This window comes from Oncorhynchus masou, chromosome 31, assembly GCF_036934945.1.
Source record: "Oncorhynchus masou masou isolate Uvic2021 chromosome 31, UVic_Omas_1.1, whole genome shotgun sequence".
NCBI classification, from domain to species: Eukaryota; Metazoa; Chordata; class Actinopteri; order Salmoniformes; family Salmonidae; genus Oncorhynchus; species Oncorhynchus masou.
Window position 1 is genome coordinate 1,716,468 of NC_088242.1, and position 22,127 is coordinate 1,738,594.

Consider the following 22,127-nt stretch of genomic DNA (forward strand, 5'->3'; position numbering starts at 1 on the left):
CACAAATATCTAAACACACTGAAGCAGCAAACTTTGTGGAAATAAATATTTGTGCCATTCTCAAAACTTTTGGCCACAACTGTATGTCTCAGTGTGTATGTGATGCATGTGTGTGTAGCTCACTGCCTGTGTGTACTTGGTGTGTGTATGTGTGTGTGTGTGTGTGGTCAGCTGGATTCCACCCAGATCATCAGGCGTTGCACATTGTGTGTCAGGGCGAATCTGACTCACCCTCCTCGTCCCTCTCATCCCTCCTCATCCCTCCTCATCCCTCTCTCCTCTCCACTCCCTCTGTTCATTACTCTGTCTGTTGTTGCACTCCTTCCTTCCGACTCTGTGCCCTCCTTTCGCTTCACACTCCTCTCGTTCGTTCGTACACACACACACACACACACACACACACACACACACACACACACACACACACACACACACACACACACACACACACACACACACACACACACACACACACACACACACACACACACACACACACACACACACACACACACACACACACACACACACACACACACACACACACACACACACCACTCTGCCCTACCTTCACCCTCCATCTGTGCCTTTAACATTTGGATCACTTGTCTTTTCTTCTTGTGAACCCAAACTAAACCGCTGAACATCTGTCTACGGTAGACTTGTCTTCCCAACTCTCTCTCTGCCTCTCTCCCCCTCCCCCTCACTCTCTCTCTCTGCCTCTCTCCCACTCCCCCTCACTCTCTCTCTCTGCCTCTCTCCCCCTCCCCCCACTCTCTCTCTCTGCCTCTGTCTGTCTGTTAGACTTCAGAATATCTTTCTGCCTCTACATTGTTCTGATTTCTCCCAACAGCACGGCGGTGATGTGATTTAGTACACAACATCTAAAACTAGATGTAGATGAAGGCACCCCCTTCCTTGTTTAAGTCCACTTTATTTTGTTCCTAATGAATACAGCCCTGGTCTCTTGGTCCTTCACATTCATTCTTCCATCTCTGTCTCTCGCTCTCTCTCTCTCTCTCTCTCCCCTCTCTCTTCATCCCCTCTCTCTCTCGCTCTCTCTCTATTTATCTCTCTCTTTCGCTCTCTCTCCCCTCCCCTCTCTCTCTCTCCTCCCCTTTCTTTCTCTCTCACTTTCTCACCCTCTCTCTCTCCGTCCCTCCCTCCCCCTACCTCCCTTCGTCATGACTCACTGCGTGTACAGAGTCCGTCGGTGCAGTTCTTGCTCTCCATCATGCTCCCACTACAGTGGAGTCCTCCGTTTCGGGGCGGGGGGGCATGACACTCCCTGCTTGTCCAATGGGTACATTCTGTCCCGCACACTGACCACTTGGCCCACTCTGTCCAGCCTCCGTCCACTACAGGGGTCAGGGGTCAGAGGTGAGGGTTTAGAGGGCAAGGGTTCAAGATTAACTAACTAACAAGCTAGCAGTATGTACAAATCTGACCTTAACCTTGAATTAAAATCAAAAATATAATTTTTGTTTTCATGAATAGAATATAGACAATATTGACTTTGCAGCTGGCCTATCTAAGGGGAAATCGCTCAGTTCAGCCTCCAGGACAAGATTCATGACAATAAATGTCCACCTGTGTTTTTAACAGGGCAAACACCTGTCAATCATTTTTACCTGGACATAGAGTGGTGCATGTAACTCTCTGAAAAGGCGGACCCTCACAGAAGGCTCCCCCGTTTAGAGGAGCGGGATTGGTGCAGCTGCGTATCCGTCTCTGCCAGCCCCGCCCACAGCGGGCGCTACACTCCAACCACTCAGTCCACGAAGACCAGCCCCCACTCACTGAGAGAGAGAGAGAGAGAGAGAGAGAGAGAGAGAGAGAGAGAGAGAGAGAGAGAGAGAGAGAGAGAGAGAGAGAGAGAAAGAGAGACAGACAGAGAGAAAGAGAGACAGACAGACAGAGAGAGAGAGAAAGAGAGACAGACAGAGAGAGAGAGAGCGAGAGAGAGAGAGACAGAGAGACGGAGACAGAGAGAAACAGAGACAGAGAGAGAGAGAGAGAGAGAGAGAGAGAGAGAGAGAGAGAGAGAGAGAGAGAGACAGAGAGAGACAGAGAGGGACAGAGAGAGCAGAGACAGGAGAATACATTATCTGGTTATAAATCAACAAGGAGGCTATCTTTACAGATCTATCTTTACAGGTCTATCTTTACAGGTCTATCTTTACAGATCTATCTTTACAGATCTATCTTTACATATCTATCTTTACAGGTCTATCTTTACAGGTCTATCTTTACAGGTCTATCTTTACAGATCTATCTTTACAGGTCTATCTTTACAGATCTATCTTTACAGGTCTATCTTTACAGGTCTATCTTTACAGATCTATCTTTACAGGTCTATCTTTACAGGTCTATCTTTACAGATCTATCTTTACAGATCTATCTTTACAGGTCTATCTTTACAGGTCTATCTTTACAGGTCTATCTTTACAGGTCTATCTTTACAGATCTATCTTTACAGGTATATCTTTACAGGTCTATCTTTACAGGTCTATCTTTACAGGTCTATCTTTACAGATCTATCTTTACAGATCTATCTTTACAGATCTATCTTTACAGATCTATCTTTACAGGTCTATCTTTACAGGTCTATCTTTACAGGTCTATCTTTACAGATCTATCTTTACAGGTCTATCTTTACAGATCTATCTTTACAGGTCTATCTTTACAGGTCTATCTTTACAGATCTATCTTTACAGGTCTATCTTTACAGGTCTATCTTTACAGGTATATCTTTACAGGTCTATCTTTACAGGTCTATCTTTACAGGTCAATCTTTACAGATCTATCTTTACATATCTATCTTTACAGGTCTATCTTTACAGGTCTATCTTTACAGATCTATCTTTACAGATCTATCTTTACAGGTCTATCTTTACAGGTCTATCTTTACAGATCTATCTTTACAGGTCTTAACCAATAAAAAGGTCATCCTCTGTGTCATACATTTATACTTTCCCTTAATGAAGAGAGTTTCTCCATTCTAGAGGGGGAGATGAGTCACTTTCAGGCACTAGCGGTTCTGGGGAGGGGGAGGGCTGTGACAACAATTTTGGGCCCCCTTGTGGCCCCCCTAATTGTGGAGTATGAAATAATTTTTACTCAACTAATTGTTGCTATCGTTCTTTTCTTACATCTGTTATTAGACAGTGTCAACGATGGTGATTATGAACATGGTCTTTTGTGAAGAAAACGATGTGACAATAACGTCTAATGTAACTGGCCCCTCTAACAGTACAACTGGCCCCTCTAACAGTACAACTGGCCCCTCTAACAGTACAACTGGCCCCTCTAACAGTACAACTGGCCCCTCTAACCATACAACTGGCCCCTCTAACAGTACAACTGGCCCCTCTAACAATACAACTGGCCCCTCTAACAGTACAACTGGCCCCTCTAACAGTACAACTGGCCCCTCTAACAGTACAACTGGCCCCTCTAACAGTACAACTGGCCCCTCTAACAATACAACTGGCCCCTCTAACAGTACAACTGGCCCCTCTAACAGTACAACTGGCCCCTCTAACAGTACAACTGGCCCCTCTAACAGCACAACTGGCCACTCTAACAGTACAACTGGCCCCTCTAACAGTACAACTGGCCCCTCTAACAGTACAACTGGCCCCTCGAACAGTACAACTGGCCCCTCTAACAGTACAACTGGCCCCTCTAACAATACAACTGGCCCCCCTAACAGTACAACTGGCCCCTCTAACAGTACAACTGGCTCCTCTAACAGTAAAACTGGCCCCTCTAACAGTACAACTGGCCCCTCTAACAGTACAACTGGCCCCTCTAACAGTACAACTGGCCCCTCTAACAGAACAACTGGCCCGTATAACAATACAACTGGCCCCTCTAACAGTACAACTGGCCCCTCTAACAGTACAACTGGCCCCTATAACAATACAACTGGCCCCTCTAACAGTACTACTGGCCCCTCTAACAGTACAACTGGCCCCTCTAACAGTACAACTGGCCCCTCTAACAGTACAACTGGCCCCTCTAACGGTACAATTGGCCCCTCTAACAATACAACTGGCCCCTCTAACAGTAAAACTGGCCCCTCTAACAGTACAATTGGCCCCTCTAACAGTACAACTGGCCCCTCTAACAGTACAACTGGCCCCTCTAACAGTACAACTGGCCCATCTAACCATACAACTGGCCCCTCTAACAGTACAACTGGCCCCTCTAACAATACAACTGGCCCCTCTAACAGTACAACTGGCCCCTCTAACAGTACAACTGGCCCCTCTAACAGTACAACTGGCCCCTCTAACCATACAACTGGCCCCTCTAACAGTACAACTGGCCCCTCTAACAATACAACTGGCCCCTCTAACAGTACAACTGGCCCCTCTAACAGTACAACTGGCCCCTCTAACAGTACAACTGGCCCCTCTAACAGTACAACTGGCCCCTCTAACAGTACAACTGGCCCCTCGAACAGTACAACTGGCCCCTCTAACAGTACAACTGGCCCCTCTAACAATACAACTGGCCCCCCTAACAGTACAACTGGCCCCTCTAACAGTACAACTGGCTCCTCTAACAGTACAACTGGCCCCTCTAACAGTACAACTGGCCCCTCTAACAGTACAACTGGCCCCTCTAACAGTACAACTGGCCCCTCTAACAGTACAACTGGCCCCTCTAACAATACAACTGGCCCCTCTAACAGTAAAACTGGCCCCTCTAACAGTACAATTGGCCCCTCTAACAGTACAACTGGCCCCAGATTGGTCTAGAACCACCACTGTTTTCAGGCCCAAGGCAACGTACTGGTCTGTGGAGACCTGAATACTAGAACAGCAGAAGAACTGGGCACTATTAACAGTCATGGGAACAAACCCATACCGGGAAGCAACAACCTCGCCCTATCTGAATCCTGTGGATAACCCCTCGCCCTGTGGATAACCCCTCGCCCTATCTGAATCCTGTAGATAACCCCTTGCCCTGTGGATAACCCCTTGCCCTGTGGATAACCCCTCGCCCTATCTGAATCCTGTAGATAACCCCTTGCCCTATCTGAATCCTGTGGATAACCCCTTGCCCTGTGGATAACCCCTTGCCCTATCTGCATCCTGTGGATAACCCCTTGCCCTGTGGATAACCCCTTGCCCTATCTGAATCCTGTGGATAACCCCTTGCCCTGTGGATAACCCCTTGCCCTATCTGCATCCTGTGGATAACCCCTTGCCCCGTGGATAACCCCTTGCCCTATCTGCATCCTGTGGATAACCCCTTGCCCCGTGGATAACCCCTTGCCCTGTGGATAACCCCTTGCCCTATCTGCATCATGTGGATAACCCCTTGCCCTATCTGAATCCTGTAGATAACCCCTCGCCCTATCTGAATCCTGTGGATAACCCCTTGCCCTATCTGAATCCTGTGGATAACCCCTCGCCCAATCTGAATCCTGTGGATAACCCCTCGCCCTATCTGAATCCTGTAGATAACCCCTTGCCCTATCTGAATCCTGTAGATAACCCCTCGCCCTATCTGAATCCTGTGGATAACCCCTTGCCCTATCTGAATCCTGTGGATAACCCCTCGCCCAATCTGAATCCTGTGGATAACCCCTCGCCCTATCTGAATCCTGTAGATAACCCCTTGCCCTATCTGAATCCTGTAGATAACCCCTCGCCCTATCTGAATCCTGTGGATAACCCCTTGCCCTATCTGAATCCTGTGGATAACCCCTCGCCCAATCTGAATCCTGTGGATAACCCCTTGCCCTATCTGAATCCTGTGGATAACCCCTTGCCCTATCTGAATCCTGTAGATAACCCCTCGCCCTATCTGAATCCTGTGGATAACCCCTTGCCCTATCTGAATCCTGTGGATAACCCCTCGCCCTATCTGAATCCTGTGGATAACCCCTTGCCCTGTGGATAACCCCTTGCCCTATCTGCATCCTGTGGATAACCCCTTGCCCCGTGGATAACCCCTTGCCCTGTGGATAACCCCTTGCCCTATCTGCATCCTGTGGATAACCCCTTGCACTGTGGATAACCCCTTGCCCTATCTGAATCCTGTGGATAACCCCTCGCCCTGTGGATAACCCCTTGCCCTATCTGAATCCTGTGGATAACCCCTTGCCCTATCTGAATCCTGTGGATAACCCCTTGCCCTATCTGAATCCTGTGGATAACCCCTCGCCCTGTGGATAACCCCTTGCCCTATCTGCATCCTGTAGATAACCCCTCGCCCTATCTGAATCCTGTAGATAACCCCTTGTCCTATCTGAATCCTGTGGATAACCCCTTGCCCTGTGGATAACCCCTTGCCCTATCTGCATCCTGTGGATAACCCCTTGCCCTGTGGATAACCCCTTGCCCTGTGGATAACCCCTTGCCCTGTGGATAACCCCTCGCCCTATCTGCATCCTGTGGATAACCCCTTGCCCTGTGGATAACCCCTTGCCCTGTAGATAACCCCTTGCCCTGTGGATAACCCCTTGCCCTGTGGATAACCCCTCGCCCTATCTGAATCCTGTAGATAACCCCTTGCCCTGTAGATAACCCCTCGCCCTATCTGCATCCTGTGGATAACCCCTTGCCCTGTGGATAACCCCTTGCCCTGTAGATAACCCCTTGCCCTGTGGATAACCCCTTGCCCTGTGGATAACCCCTTGCCCTATCTGAATCCTGTGGATAACCCCTTTCCCTGTGGATAACCCCTTGCCCTGTAGATAACCCCTTGCCCTATCTGAATCCTGTAGATAACCCCTTGCCCTATCTGAATCCTGTGGATAACCCCTCGCCCTATCTGAATCCTGTAGATAACCCCTCGCCCTATCTGAATCCTGTGGATAACCCCTTGCCCTATCTGAATCCTGTGGATAACCCCTTGCCCTATCTGAATCCTGTAGATAATCCCTCGCCCTATCTGAATCCTGTGGATAACCCCTTGCCCTATCTGAATCCTGTAGATAACCCCTTGCCCTATCTGAATCCTGTAGATAACCCCTTGCCCTATCTGAATCCTGTAGATAACCCCTTGCCCTGTGGATAACCCCTCGCCCTATCTGAATCCTGTAGATAACCCCTCGCCCTATCTGCATCCTGTGGATAACCCCTCGCCCTGTGGATAACCCCTCGCCCTATCTGCATCCTGTAGATAACCCCTCGCCCTATCTGAATCCTGTAGATAACCCCCATTACAGAAGAAGGATTACTGGAAAAACTATATCCAACCCAAAAGGTCCTGTGGTGCTGATGGTATTTTAAATGAAATTATCAAATATAAAGACCACAAATTCAAATTGGCTTTGCTCAAACTCTTCAACATTATCCCCACTAACGGTATTTCCCCCGATATTTGGAACCGAGGGTTGATCTCATCAATCTATAAAAACGGAGACAAAATTTGACAGACAAATAATAACAGAGGAATTTGCGTTAAACAGCAAACTTGGGGGAAAACATCTGTGCAGCATCGTACAGAGCAGATGACATCATTTCCTTGAAGAATACAACATCCTGAGCAGAAAGGCAGATGGGATTTTTACCAAATGACTACAAACAGACCACACCCTCCTCACTGACAAACAGACCACACCCTCCTCACTGACAAACACCCTCCTCACTGACAAACAGACCACACCCTCCTCACTGACAAACAGACCACACCCTCCTCACTGACAAACAGACCACACCCTCCTCACTGACAAACAGACCACACCCTCCTCACTGACAAACAGACCACACCCTCCTCACTGACAAACAGACCACACCCTCCTCACTGACAAACAGACCACACCCTCCTCACTGACAGACCACACCCTCCTCACTGACAAACAGACCACACCACTCCTCACTGACAAACAGACCACACCCTCCTCACTGACCACACCCTCCTCAACAGACCACACCCTCCTCACTGACAAACAGACCACACCCTCCTCACTGACAAACAGACACCCTCCTCACTGACAAACAGACCACACCCTCCTCACTGACAAACAAACACCCTCCTCACTGACAAACACCCTCCTCACTGACAAACAGACCACACCCTCCTCACTGACAAACAGACCACACCCTCCTCACTGACAAACAGACCACACCCTCCTCACTGACAAACAGACCACACCCTCCTCACTGACAAACAACTCAAACACATCATTTATGATCTGATACACAAAACAACACTTGATTAGAAAACTTAAAGAGTTTATTTTATTTTAAATTATTATACAAAATTCTTGACAGGAACATAATGTTATGTACAACCATGTCAGTTCTTCAGATTTCGCTGCGAAGAGACAGAATCATTAGATCACTTATTTTGGTATCGCATCTATGCAGCTTGTTCAGGAATGTCAGAAAAACATTTATCTGAAATTAATCCTACAAATAGCACTGTTAGGAGATTTGGAAAAACCAGAGTCAATCAATCAACCATATAACAATACTTTTGGTAAAAATATTTATATTTGATTTACAATCTGTAGATATTAACGATGAGACAGTCTACAGGGAGGAGGTCGGGGCCCTGGTGTAGTGGTGCCAGGAAAACAACCTCTCCCTCAACGTCAACAAAACTAAGGAGCTGATTGTGGATTTCAGGAAACAACAGAGGGAGCACGCGGCTGCAGCTGAGAAGGTGAAAAGCTTCAAGTTCCTGGGCGTACACATCACTGACAATCTGAAATGGTCCACCCACGCAGACAGTGTGGTGAAGAAGGCGCAACAGCGCCTCTTTAAACTCAGGAGGCTGAAGAAATGTGGCTTGGCCCCTAAGACCCTCACTAACTTGTAATAATGCACCATTGAGAGCCTCCTGTCGGGCTGTATCACCGCCTGGTACGGCAATCACCGCCAGGTACGGCAACTGCACCGTTCGCAACTGTAAGGCTCTCCAGAGAGTGGTGTGGTCTGCTGAACGCATCACCGGGGGCAAAATACCTGTCCTCCAAAACACCTACAGCACCTACAGCACCCGCTGTCACAGGAAGGCCATAAAGGGTGTGGGGTGTGGGGTGTAGGGCACAAAGGTTTCTCGAAAACAAACATAACATAACAGACCAGTACTTTACTTTGTATGTGTCCACCAGTTTGCACCTTTACTTGCAATAACAGGGGACACGGGAACCCTGTGAGGTGAGATGGAAGGCGTGTATGACAATAACAGGGGACACGGGAACCCTGTGAGGTGAGATGGAAGGCGTGTATGACAATAACAGGGGACACGGGAACCCTGTGAGGTGAGATGGAAGGCGTGTATGACAATAACAGGGGACACGGGAACCCTGTGAGGTGAGATGGAAGGCCTGTATGACAATAACAGGGGACACGGGAACCCTGTGAGGTGAGATGGAAGGACAATAACAGGGGACACGGGAACCCTGTGAGGTGTGGAAGGCGTGTATGACAATAACAGGGGACACGGGAACCCTGTGAGGTGAGATGGAAGGCGTGTATGACAATAACAGGGGACACGGGAACCCTGTGAGGTGAGATGGAAGGCGTGTATGACAATAACAGGGGACACGGGAACCCTGTGAGGTGAGATGGAAGGCGTGTATGACAATAACAGGGGACACGGGAACCCTGTGAGGTAAGATGGAAGGCCTGTGACAATGACCCAATAACAGGGGACACGGGAACCCTGTGAGGTGAGATGGAAGGCCTGTATGACAATAACAGGGGACACGGGAACCCTGTGAGGTGAGATGGAAGGCCTGTATGACAATAACAGGGGACACGGGAACCCTGTGAGGTGAGATGGAAGGCCTGTATGACAATAACAGGGGACACGGGAACCTTGTGAGGTGAGATGGAAGGCGTGTATGGAGAGACTTTGGAATTGACTGCCAGAATAGCAACTTTTTCAATGGGATCTATCCATAGGGGGGAGTCTTGGGCAAATGAAATGTCTGACCTTTTGACCTGTGAACATCTGTACGAAAACCAAATTAAGGGAGACATAGATATTATTATCGGGAAGCTTGGCACCAGTGATGTACTGGGTCGTACGCACTACCCTCTGTAGCTCATTATGGTCAGATGCTGAGCAGTTGCCATACCAGGCAGTGATGCAACCGGTCTGGATGCTCTCGATGGTGCATTTACATTACATTTACATTTAAGTCATTTAGCAGACGCTCTTATCCAGAGCGACTTACAAATTGGTGAATTCACCTTCTGACATCCATTGGAGCAGCCACTTTACAATAGTGCATCTAAATCATTTAAGGGGGGGTGAGAAGGATTACTTTATCCTATCCTAGGTATTCCTGAAGAGGTGGGGTTTCAGGTGTCTCCGGAAGGTGGTGATTGACTCCGCTGTCCTGGCGTCGTGAGGGAGTTTGTTCCACCATTGGGGGGCCAGAGCAGCGAACAGTTTTGACTGGGCTGAGCGGGAACTGTACTTCCTCAGTGGTAGGGAGGCGAGCAGGCCAGAGGTGGATGAACGCAGTGCCCTTGTTTGGGTGTAGGGCCTGATCAGAGCCTGGAGGTACTGCGGTGCCGTTCCCCTCACAGCTCCGTAGGCAAGCACCATGGTCTTGTAGCGGATGCGAGCTTCAACTGGAAGCCAGTGGAGAGAGCGGAGGAGCGGGGTGACGTGAGAGAACTTGGGAAGGTTGAACACTAGACGGGCTGCGGCGTTCTGGATGAGTTGTAGGGGTTTAATGGCACAGGCAGGAGCCCAGCCAACAGCGAGTTGCAGTAATCCAGACGGGAGATGACAAGTGCCTGGATTAGGACCTGCGCCGCTTCCTGTGTGAGGCAGGGTCGTACTCTGCGGATGTTGTAGAGCATGAACCTACAGGAACGGGCCACCGCCTTGATGTTAGTTGAGAACGACAGGGTGTTGTCCAGGATCACGCCAAGGTTCTTAGCGCTCTGGGAGGAGGACACAATGGAGTTGTCAACCGTGATGGCGAGATCATGGAACGGGCAGGCCTTCCCCGGGAGGAAGAGCAGCTCCGTCTTGCCGAGGTTCAGCTTGAGGTGGTGATCCATCATCCACACTGATATGTCTGCCGCTGTAGAACGTTTTGAGGATCTGGGGACCCATGCCAAATCTTTTCAGTCTCCTGAGGGGGAAAAGGTGTTGTCGTGCCCTCTTTATGACTGCCTTGGTGTGTTTGGACCATGTTAGTTTGTTAGTGATGTGGACACCAAAGAACTTTAAAATTCTCGACCAGCTCCACTTCAGTCCCCTCGATGTTAATGGGGGCCTGTTCAGCCCTCCTTTTCCTGTAGTTCACAATCAGCTCCATTGTCACATTGAGAGAGAGGTTGTTGACCTGGTTGTTGTCCTGGCACCACATTACCCGGGTCTATAACCTCCTCCCTACCTAAAAGCAAGAGCTCGCTATGTGCACGAGTAAGATCCGGGATATTGACACCGGATCGGTATTGTGGTGAAACGGAAGAGGAAAATATTCAGTCTGTCACGTTCGCTGGAATAATGGTCGGACGAAGGCGCAGCGGATGTTGAGTTCCACATCCTTTATTAATAGTGGAACTTAGCAAAACAAAAACAATAAACAATAAACTAAACCGTGACAACAGAGGTGCTACGTGAACTTACTCAAAACAATATCCCATAAACCACAGGTGGAAAAATACTTAAATATGATCCCCAACGATTACCAGCTGCCTCTAATTGGGAATCATACCAAAACACCAACATAGAAAAAACTAAATAGAACCCCACGTAGAAAATACAAACTAGACTAAACCCCTAGTCACACCCTGAAGTACTCTACCATAGAAAATAAAGGCAGCTGGTAACGTGACAGTATCCCCCCCCCCCCCAAAGGTGGAAACTCCAACCGCAAAACCTGAAACAAAAATGGAGGGTTAGGGGGGGTGTCTAGTGTCGGCTCTGGTGCGGGGCGAAGAACCCGCTCATCCCGCAGATCCAGCCATGGACCCAGGCTGAACACTGTACCCAGCCTGGACCCAGGTGCAGAAGAAGACTCCTACCATGGAGCTGGACTGGACGCTGTGTCTGGACTGGGCATCGGGCAGAGAAGGGCTCCTACCATGGAGCTGGACTGGACGCTGTGTCTGGACTGGGCATCGGGCAGAGAAGGGCTCCTACCATGGAGCTGGACTGGACGCTGTGTCTGGACTGGGCATCGGGCAGAGAAGGGCTCCTACCATGGAGCTGGACTGGACGCTGTGTCTGGACTGGGCATCGGGCAGAGAAGGGCTCCTACCATGGAGCTGGACTGGACGCTGTGTCTGGACTGGGCATCGGGCAGAGAAGGGCTCCTACCATGGAGCTGGACTGGACGCTGTGTCTGGACTGGGCATCGGGCAGAGAAGGGCTCCTACCATGGAGCTGGACTGGACTCTGTGTCTGGACTGGGCATCGGGCAGAGAAGGGCTCCTGCCCTGGAGCTGGACGGGACTCTGTGTCTGGACTGGACATCGGGCAGAGAAGGGCTCCTGCCATGGAACTGGACTGGACGCTGTGTCTGGACTGGACATCGGGCAGAGAAGGGCTCCTACCATGGAGCTAGACTGGACTCTGTGTCTGGACTGGACATCGGGCAGAGAAGGGCTCCTGCCATGGAACTGGACTGGACGCTGTGTCTGGACTGGGCATCGGGCAGAGAAGGGCTCCTACCATGGAGCTGGACTGGACTCTGTGTCTGGACTGGACATCGGGCAGAGAAGGGCTCCTACCATGGAGCTGGACTGGACTCTGTGTCTAGACTGGGCATCGGGGCAGAGAAGGGCTCCTACCATGGAGCTGGACTGGACGCTGTGTCTGGACTGGGCATCGGGCAGAGAAGGGCTCCTACCATGGAGCTGGACTGGACGCTGTGTCTGGACTGGGCATCGGGCAGAGAAGGGCTACTGCCATGGAACTGGACTGGACGCTGTGTCTGGACTGGACATCGGGCAGAGAAGGGCTACTGCCATGGAACTGGACTGGACGCTGTGTCTGGACTGGGCATCGGGCAGAGAAGGGCTACTGCCATGGAACTGGACTGGACTCTGTGTCTAGACTGGGCATCGGGGCAGAGAAGGGCTCCTACCATGGAGCTGGACTGGACGCTGTGTCTGGACTGGGCATCGGGCAGAGAAGGGCTCCTACCATGGAGCTGGACTGGACTCTGTGTCTGGACTGGACATCGGGCAGAGAAGGGCTCCTGCCATGGAACTGGACTGGACGCTGTGTCTGGACTGGACATCGGGCAGAGAAGGGCTCCTACCATGGAGCTAGACTGGACTCTGTGTCTGGACTGGACATCGGGCAGAGAAGGGCTCCTGCCATGGAACTGGACTGGACGCTGTGTCTGGACTGGGCATCGGGCAGAGAAGGGCTCCTACCATGGAGCTGGACTGGACTCTGTGTCTGGACTGGGCATCGGGCAGAGAAGGGCTCCTGCCCTGGAGCTGGACGGGACTCTGTGTCTGGACTGGACATCGGGCAGAGAAGGGCTCCTACCATGGAACTGGACTGGACGCTGTGTCTGGACTGGACATCGGGCAGAGAAGGGCTCCTGCCATGGAACTGGACTGGACGCTGTGTCTGGACTGGGCATCGGGCAGAGAAGGGCTCCTACCATGGAGCTGGACTGGACTCTGTGTCTGGACTGGGCATCGGGGCAGAGAAGGGCTCCTACCATGGAGCTGGACTGGACGCTGTGTCTGAACTGGACATCGGGCAGAGAAGGGCTCCTACCATGGAGCTGGACTGGACTCTGTGTCTGGACTGGGCATCGGGGCAGAGAAGGGCTCCTACCATGGAGCTGGACTGGACGCTGTGTCTGGACTGGGCATCGGGCAGAGAAGGACTCCTACCATGGAGCTGGAGATTCCGGACCGTTGACCATCTCAGGAGGTTCCTGACCGTGGACCGTCGCCAGAAGCTCTAGACTGGGAACTGTCGCCGGAAGCTCTGGACTGGGAACTGTCGCCGGAAGCTCTAGACTGGGAACTGTCGCCGGAAGCTCTAGACTGGGAACTGTCGCCGGAAGCTCTAGACTGGGAACTGTCGCCGGAAGCTCTGGACTGGGAACTGTCGCCAGAAGCTCTAGACTGGGAACTGTCGCCAGAAGCTCTAGACTGGGAACACCTGGACTGGGAATTAAATTTTACAAAGCTCTAGACTGGGAACTTCGCCAGAAGCTCTGGACTGGGAACTGTGGGAAGCTCTGGACTGGGTGTAGCTCTGGACTGGGAACTGTGGGGCTAGACTGGGAACTGTCGCCGGAAGCTCTGGACTTTAGTCAGCTCTGGACTGGGAACTTGCCAGAAGCTCTGGACTGGGAACTGTCGCCGGAAGCTCTGGACTGGGAACTGTCGCCAGAAGCTCTGGACTGGGAACTGTCGCCAGAAGCTCTAGACTGGGAACTGTCGCCAGAAGCTCTGGACTGGGAACTGTCGCCAGAAGCTCTGGACTGGGAACTGTCGCCAGAAGCTCTGGACTGGGAACTGTCGCCGGAAGCTCTGGACTGGGAACTGTCGCCGGAAAGACTGGGAACTGTCGCCAGAAGCTCTGGACTGGGAACTTGTAGAAGCTCTAGACTTTCGCCAGAAGCTCTAGACTGGGAACTGTCGCCAGAAGCTCTAGACTGGGAATCCCAGAAGCTCTAGACTGGGAACTGTTGCCAGAAGCTCTAGACTGGGAACTGTCGCCAGAAGCTCTAGACTGGGAACTTCAGAAGCTCTAGACTGGGAACTTCGCCAGAAGCTCTGGACTGGGAATCGCCGGAAGCTCTGGACTGGGAACTTTCGGAAGCTCTAGACTGGGAACTGTTGCCAGAAGCTCTGGACTGGGAACTGTCGCCAGAAGCTCTGGACTGGGAACTGTCGCCGGAAGCTTAGACTGGGAACTGTTAGAAGCTCTGGACTGGGAACTGTCGCCGGAAGCTCTGGACTGGGAACTGTCGCCAGAAGCTCTGGACTGGGAACTGTCGCCGGAAGCTCTGGACTGGGAACTGTCGCAGGAAGCCTGGTGCGTGGGGCCGGCACTGCTGGTACTGGACTGGTGACACACACTTCAGGGAGAGTGCGAGGAGCAGGCACAGGACGTACTGGGCTGTGAAGGCGCAATTGTGGAATATTTAGATAAAGCCAGGAATAAAAGAAAAAGGGACACCTATAATTAAATTTTACAAATATTTCTCTTCTATGTGGTAAATTGTGCAAGTTCTCCCACTTAAAAATATGAGCGAGGCCTGTAATTTGCATCATAGGTACACTTCAACTATGACAGACAAAATGAGAAAAAAAATCCAGAAAATCACATTGTAGGATTTTTTATGAATTTATTTGCAAATGTTAATCCCATAAGGGATGGGTTGCCAATTAATTTCATTCACTTATTCATTCATTTCATTCATTCTTAATTCCATTCTTGAACTTTTTTTTTAGATTTGTGTGTATTGTTTAACACATTGTTAGATATTACTGAACTGTTGGAACTAGGAAAATAAGCATTACTCTACACCCGCAAAAACATCTGCTAAACATGTGTATGCGACCAATAACATTTGATTTAATTTGATTTATTAGAAAAATGGCACATGGAAACCACAAAAGGCTGGGGTTACGGTGATAGGTGGGATGGACTGAGAGTAGCTGAGGGGTGGGGTTAAGGTGATAGGTGGGATGGACTGAGAGTAGCTGAGGGGTGGGGTTAAGGTGATAGGTGGGATGGACTGAGAGTAGCTGAGGGTGGGGTTAAGGTGATAGGTGGGATGGACTGAGAGTAGCTGAGGGGTGGGGTTAAGGTGATAGGTGGGATGGATTGAGAGTAGCTGAGGGGTGGAGTTAAGGTGATAGGTGGGATGGACTGAGAGTAGCTGAGGGGTGGGGTTAAGGTGATAGGTGGGATGGACTGAGAGTAGCTGAGGGGTGGGGTTACGGTGATAGGTGGGATGGACTGAGAGTAGCTGAGGGTGGGGTTAAGGTGATAGGTGGGATGGACTGAGAGTAGCTGAGGGTGGGGTTAAGGTGATAGGTGGGATGGACTGAGAGTAGCTGAGGGGTGGGGTTAAGGTGATAGGTGGGATGGACTGAGAGTAGCTGAGGGTGGGGTTAAGGTGATAGGTGGGATGGACTGAGAGTAGCTGAGGGGTGGGGTTAAGGTGATAGGTGGGATGGACTGAGAGTAGCTGAGGGGTGGGGTTAAGGTGATAGGTGGGATGGACTGAGAGTAGCTGAGGGTGGGGTTAAGGTGATAGGTGGGATGGACTGAGAGTAGCTGAGGGGTGGGGTTAAGGTGATAGGTGGGATGGACTGAGAGTAGCTGAGGGGTGGGGTTAAGGTGATAGGTGGGATGGACTGAGAGTAGCTGAGGGTGGGGTTAAGGTGATAGGTGGGATGGACTGAGAGTAGCTGAGGGGTGGGGTTAATGTGATAGGTGGGATGGACTGAGAGTAGCTGAGGGTTGGGGTTAAGGTGATAGGTGGGATGGACTGAGAGTAGCTGAGGGGTGGGGTTAAGGTGATAGGTGGGATGGACTGAGAGTAGCTGAGGGTTGGGGTTAAAAGTTCATGTTCATAATAAACTCAGCAAAAAAAGAAACATCCTCTCACTGTCAACTGAGTTTATTTTCAGAAAACTTCAGAAAGGGGGGGGGGTCAAAATCAAAAGTAACAGTCAGTATCTGGTGTGGCCACCAGCTGCATTAAGTACTGCAGTGCACCTCCTCAGCATGGCTGGTGGCATTGTCATACTGGAGGGTCATGTCAGGATGAGCCTGCAGGAAGGGTATCAAATGAGGGAGGAGGATGTCTTCCCTGTAACGCACAGTGTTGAGATTGCCTGCAATGACAACAAGCTTAGACCGATGATGCTGTGACACACCGCCCCAGACCATGATGGACCCTCAACCTCCGAATCTATCCTGCTCCAGAGTACAGGCTTCGGTGTAACGCTCATTCCTTTGACGATACACGCGAATCCGACCATCACCCCTGGTGAGACAAAACCTTGACTCGTCAGTGAAGAGCACTTTTTGCCAGTCCTGTCTGGTCCAGCGACGGTGGATTTGTGCCAATAGCCAACGTTGTTGCCGGTGATGTCTGGTGAGGACCTGCCTTACAACAGGCCTACAAGCCCTCAGTCCAGTCTCTCTCAGCCTATTGCAGACAGTCTGAGCTGAGCACTGATGGAGGGATTGTACGCTCCTGTTGTAACTCGGGCAAGTTGTTGTTGCCATCCCTGTTCCGCAGGTGTGATGTTCGGATGTACCGATCCTGTGCAGGTGTTGTTACATGTGGTCTGCCACTGCGAGGACAATCAGCTGTCCATCCTGTCTCCCTGTAGCACTATCTTAGGCGTCTCACAGTTCGGACATTGCAATTTATTGCCCTGGCCACATCTGCAGTCATGCCTCCTTGCAGAATGCCTAAGGCACATTCATGCAGATGAGCAGGGACCCTGGGCATCTTTCTTTTGGTGTTTTTCAGAGTCAGTAGAAAGGCCTCTTTAGTGTCCTAAGTTTTCAGAACTGTGACCTGAATTGCCAACCGTCTGTAAGCTGTTAGTGTCTTAACGATCGTTCCACAGGTGCATGTTCATTAATTGTTTATGGTTCATTGAACAAGCATGGGAAACAGTGTTTAAACCCTTTACAATGAAGATCTGTGAAGTTATTTGGCTTTTTACGAATTATCTTTGAAAGACAGGGTCCTGAAAAAGGGACGTTTCGTTTTTTTGCTAAGTTTTGTTATGACTGAAAACAGGATGTACAATGCATACTATCTATTGTATACTATCTAAGTACTATCTAGGTAAAACAAAAAGACCATGCTGCTCCTTTCCTCTCTACCTCACCTCCCCTCACAGTCCCTTCAGTTTCCCCCTTAAGTCCTGTTAGTTTGTCTGCTCAGCCTACCTTAGTTATCTCCCACCCATCATAACCCTCCCATTAACAACCAATCAGAGAGCTTGGAAATGCGCATCTGGACAGTGCACCCGCCCACTCAGGTCAGAGGGTTATCGTTGTCTGAAATGGAGAAGACGTCTCTGAGGACATTTTAATGTCCGTCACGTTCTGACCTTTATTTGCTTTGTGTTGTCATTATTTAGTATGGTCAGGGCGTGACTTGGGGTGGGCAGTCTATGTTTGTTTTTCTATGATTTTGGGGATTTCTATTTTTCGGCCGAGTATGGTTCTCAATCAGAGGCAGGTGTCATTAGTTCTCTGATTGAGAATCATACTTAGGTAGCCTGGGTTTCACTGTTTGTTTCCATGTCTGTGTTTGTCACCACACAGTACTATTTGGGTTTTCGTTCGTTCCACATTTATTGTTTTTTTGTATTCGGTTGTTCATGTTGAGTATTTCTTATTAAAAGAACCATGGACACTTACCACGCCGCATATTGGTCCTCCGATCCTTCTCGCCTCTCCTCTTCAGACGAAGAGGAGGAAATCCCTTACATGAATTACTTGAATGTTTTCCGTCTAAATAACTGTCATGTCTTGTTATGTCTGTTCCTGTCCTTTCTCTTCATTCTCTCTCTCTGCTGGTCTTTTTAGGTTACCTTCTCTGTCTCTCATCCCTCAGCTGTTCTACATTTCCCCTAACTAGCTCATTCTCTCTTTCCCCACCTGTTCTCTCTTCCCCCTCTGATTAGGTCTCTATTTCTTTCTCTGTTCCTGCTACTTTCAGTGTCTGATTCTTGTTTGTGTTTTTTGATGCCAGAAGCAAGCTGTCGTCTCGTTTGCTTCCACCTTGTCCTGTCCTGTCGGAGTCTGCATGGCAGGTGCAACCTGCATTATACTACGTTCTTTTGTTCCATTGACTACGTTGGAAGAGGATTTATGCCATTCCTGTTTTTTATTAAAGAAATCTGTTTTCTGTTAAAAACACGTTTGGGTCTTCACTCAAGTTCATAACAGAAGAATCAGACCAAGAATGGACCCAGCGGCCCGGACCCTTTTCACTCCGCCGTCGAGATCCAGGGAGCGATGCTAGGCAGACACGAGGAGGAATTGTCTGCTGCTCAACATGCCGTTGAGACCCTGGCCGTCCAAGTCTCCGACCTCACAAGACGGGTTCACCAACTCCACCTCGATCCACCGCCCACTTCCAGGGTTTCCGAGTCTCCGGAGCCCAGGATCAACAACCCGCCGTGTTACTCTGGGGAGCCCACTGAGTGCCGCTCATTCCTCACTCAGTGTGATGTGGTGTTCTCTCTCCAGCCCAACACTTACTCCAGGAGCGCAGCCCGCACGCCTCATTTCTCTCCACCGGACGGGCGCGTGAGTGGGGCACGGCAGTCTGGGAGGCCAGGGCTGAGTGTATTAACCAGTATCAGGACTTTAAGGAGGAGATGATACGGGTTTTTGACCGTTCTGTTTTTGGCGAGGAGGCTTCCAGGGCCCTGTCTTCCCTATGTCAGGGGAATAGATCCATAACGGATTATTCTATTGAGTTTCGCACATCGCTGCCTCTAGTGACTGGAACAGGCAGCCGGCTTTGCTTCGTTTTCTGGAGGGTCTCCACGTCGAGGTTAAGGATGAGATCCTCTCCCGGGAGGTTCCTTCCAGTCTGGACTCCTTAATAGCTCTCGCTATTCGCATAGAGCGACGGTTTGATCTTCGTCGCCGAGCTCGTGGAAAGGAGCTCACGTTCTCCGTTGCTCCCTCTCCACATCACTGCCGCCACCTGCCGCATCACTGCCACCCTCCCCCGCCGGCTCGGATGCTGAGCCTATGCAGCTGGGGGTATTCATCTCGGCCAAGGAGAGGGAACGGAGAATCACCAATCGCCTCTGTCTCTACTGCGGCTCCGCTGGTCATTTTGTCACCTCATGTCCAGTAAAAGCCAGAGCTCATCAGTAAGAGGAGGGCTACTGGTGCGCAACTTTCAGGCCTCTCCTTCTGGATCACGCACTACCTTTCGGTCCATCTCCGCTGGCCCGGTTCATCTGCTTCCTGCAGTGCCTTGATAGACTCTGGGGCGGAGGGCTGTTTTATGGACGAGACCTGGGCTCGGGAACATGACATTCCTCTCAGACAGTTAGGGAGCCCAGGGCCTTGTTCGTTTAGATGGTAGTTCTCTCCCCAAGATTCAGCGTGAGACGCTGCCTTTAACCCTCACTGTCTCTGGTAATCATAGGAAACCATTTCTTTTTTAATTTTTCGTTCACCTTTTACACCTGTTGTTTTGGGTCATCCCTGGCTAGTGCGCCATAACCCTTCTATTAATTGGTCTAGTAATACTATCCTATCCTGGAATGTTTCTTGTCATGTAACCTGTTTAATGTCTGCTATCCCTCCTGTTTCCTCTGTCTCTTCTTCACAGGAGGAGCCTGGCGATTTGACAGGGGTGCCGGAGGAGTATCACGATCTGCGCACGGTGTTCAGTCGTTCCAAGGCCACTTCTCTCCCTCCACATCGGTCGTATGACTGTAGTATTGATCTCCTTCCGGGAACTACTCCCCCGGGGTAGATTATACTTCTGTCGGCTCCCGACCTAAGGCTCTCGAGGATTATTTGTCGGTTTCGCTCGACGCCGGTACCATAGTCTCCTCCTCCTCCCCGCCGGCGCGGGGTTCTTTTTGTTCAGAAGAAGGACGGGTCCCTGCGCCCATGCGTGGATTATCGAGGGCTGAATGACATAACAGTTAAGAATCGTTATCCACTTCCTCTTATGTCTTCAGCCTTCGAGATCCTGCAGGGAGCCAGGTTTTTCACCAAATTGGACCTTCGTAACGCCTACCATCTCGTGCGCATCAGGGAGGGGGACGAGTGGAACCACAGCGTTAACACTCCGTTAGGGCACTTTGAATACCGGGTTCTTCCTTTCGGCCTCGTTAACGCTCCAGCTGTCTTTCAGGCACTAGTTAACGACGTCCTGAGAGACATGCTGAACATTTTTGTTTTCGTTTACATGGACGATATCCTGATTTTTTCACCGTCTCTCTCGATTCATGTTCAGCACCTGGGCGTCCTCCAGCGCCTTTTGGAGAACTGTCTTTATGTGAAGGCTGAGAAGTGCACTTTTCATGCCGCCTCTGTCCCTTTTCTCGGTTCCGTTATTTCCGCTGAGGGCATTAAGATGGATCCCGTTAAGGTCCAGGCTGTCATTGATTGGCCCGTTCCTAAGTCACGCGTCGAGCTGCAGCGCTTTCTGGGCTTCGCTAATTTCTACCGTCGTTTCATCCGTAATTTCGGTCAGGTGGCAGCTCCTCTCACAGCCCTTACTTCTGTTAAGACGTGCTTTAAGTGGTCCGTTTCCGCCCAGGAGCTTTTGATCTTCTTAAGAATCGTTTTACATCCGCACCTATTCTTGTTACACCTGACATCTCTAGACAGTTTGTTGTTGAGGTTGACGCGTCAGAGGTGGGCGTGGGAGCCATTCTTTCTCAGCGCTCTCTCTCTGACGGCAAGGTCCATCCTTGCGCGTTTTTCTCATCGCTTATCGCCGTCAGAACGTAACTATGATGTTGGTAATCTGGAACTGCTCGCCATCCGCTTAGCCCTAGGCGAATGGCGACAGTGGTTGGAGGGGGCGACAGGTTCCTTTTGTCGTTTGGACTGACCATAGGAACCTTGAGTACATCCGTTCAGCCAAACGACTTAATGCGCGTCAGGCTCGTTGGGCTCTGTTTTTATCGTTTCGAGTTTGTTATTTCTTATCGTCCGGGTTCAAAAAACACCAAACCTGATGCTTTATCTCGTCTCTTCAGTTCTTCTGAGGTCTCCACCACCCCTCCCTGAGGGGTGTGTTGTCGGGTTGACTGTCTGGGGAATTGAGAGGCAGGTAAAGCAAGCACTCGCTCACACTCCGTCGCCGCGAGCTTGTCCTAGGAACCTTCTGTTCGTTCCCGTTCCTACTCGTCCGGCCGTTCTTCAGTGGGCCCACTCTGCCAAGTTAGCCGGCCACCCCGGCGTTCGGGGTACGCTCGCTTCCATTCGCCAGCGTTTCTGGTGGCCCACTCGGGAACGTGACGTGCGTCGATTTGTCGCCGCTTGTTCGGTCTGCGCGCAGACTAAATCTGGGAACTCTCCTCCTGCCGGCCGTCTCAGACCGCTTCCCATTCCCTCTCGACCGTGGTCTCACATCGCTTTAGATTTTATCACCGGACTGCCTTCATCAGCGGGGAGGACAGTTATTCTTACGGTTGTCGATAGATTCTCTAAGGCGGCTCATTTCATTCCTCTCGATA

General features: G+C 50.5%; 1 protein-coding gene across 1 annotated transcript in view; it reads right to left on the reverse strand.

Moving 5' to 3' along the window:
* Positions 1-1,182: 1,182 nt before the first annotated feature.
* Positions 1,183-22,127, reverse strand: part of LOC135524870 (netrin receptor UNC5B-a-like) — a 41,581-nt gene continuing 20,636 nt past the window's right edge. The window contains exons 6-7 of the mRNA XM_064952725.1: positions 1,632-1,799; positions 1,183-1,358 (exon numbers count right to left, since the gene is read on the reverse strand). Of these exons, the coding sequence (XP_064808797.1) occupies positions 1,183-1,358; positions 1,632-1,799 (344 nt within the window). The remainder of the gene's footprint in view (positions 1,359-1,631; positions 1,800-22,127) is intronic.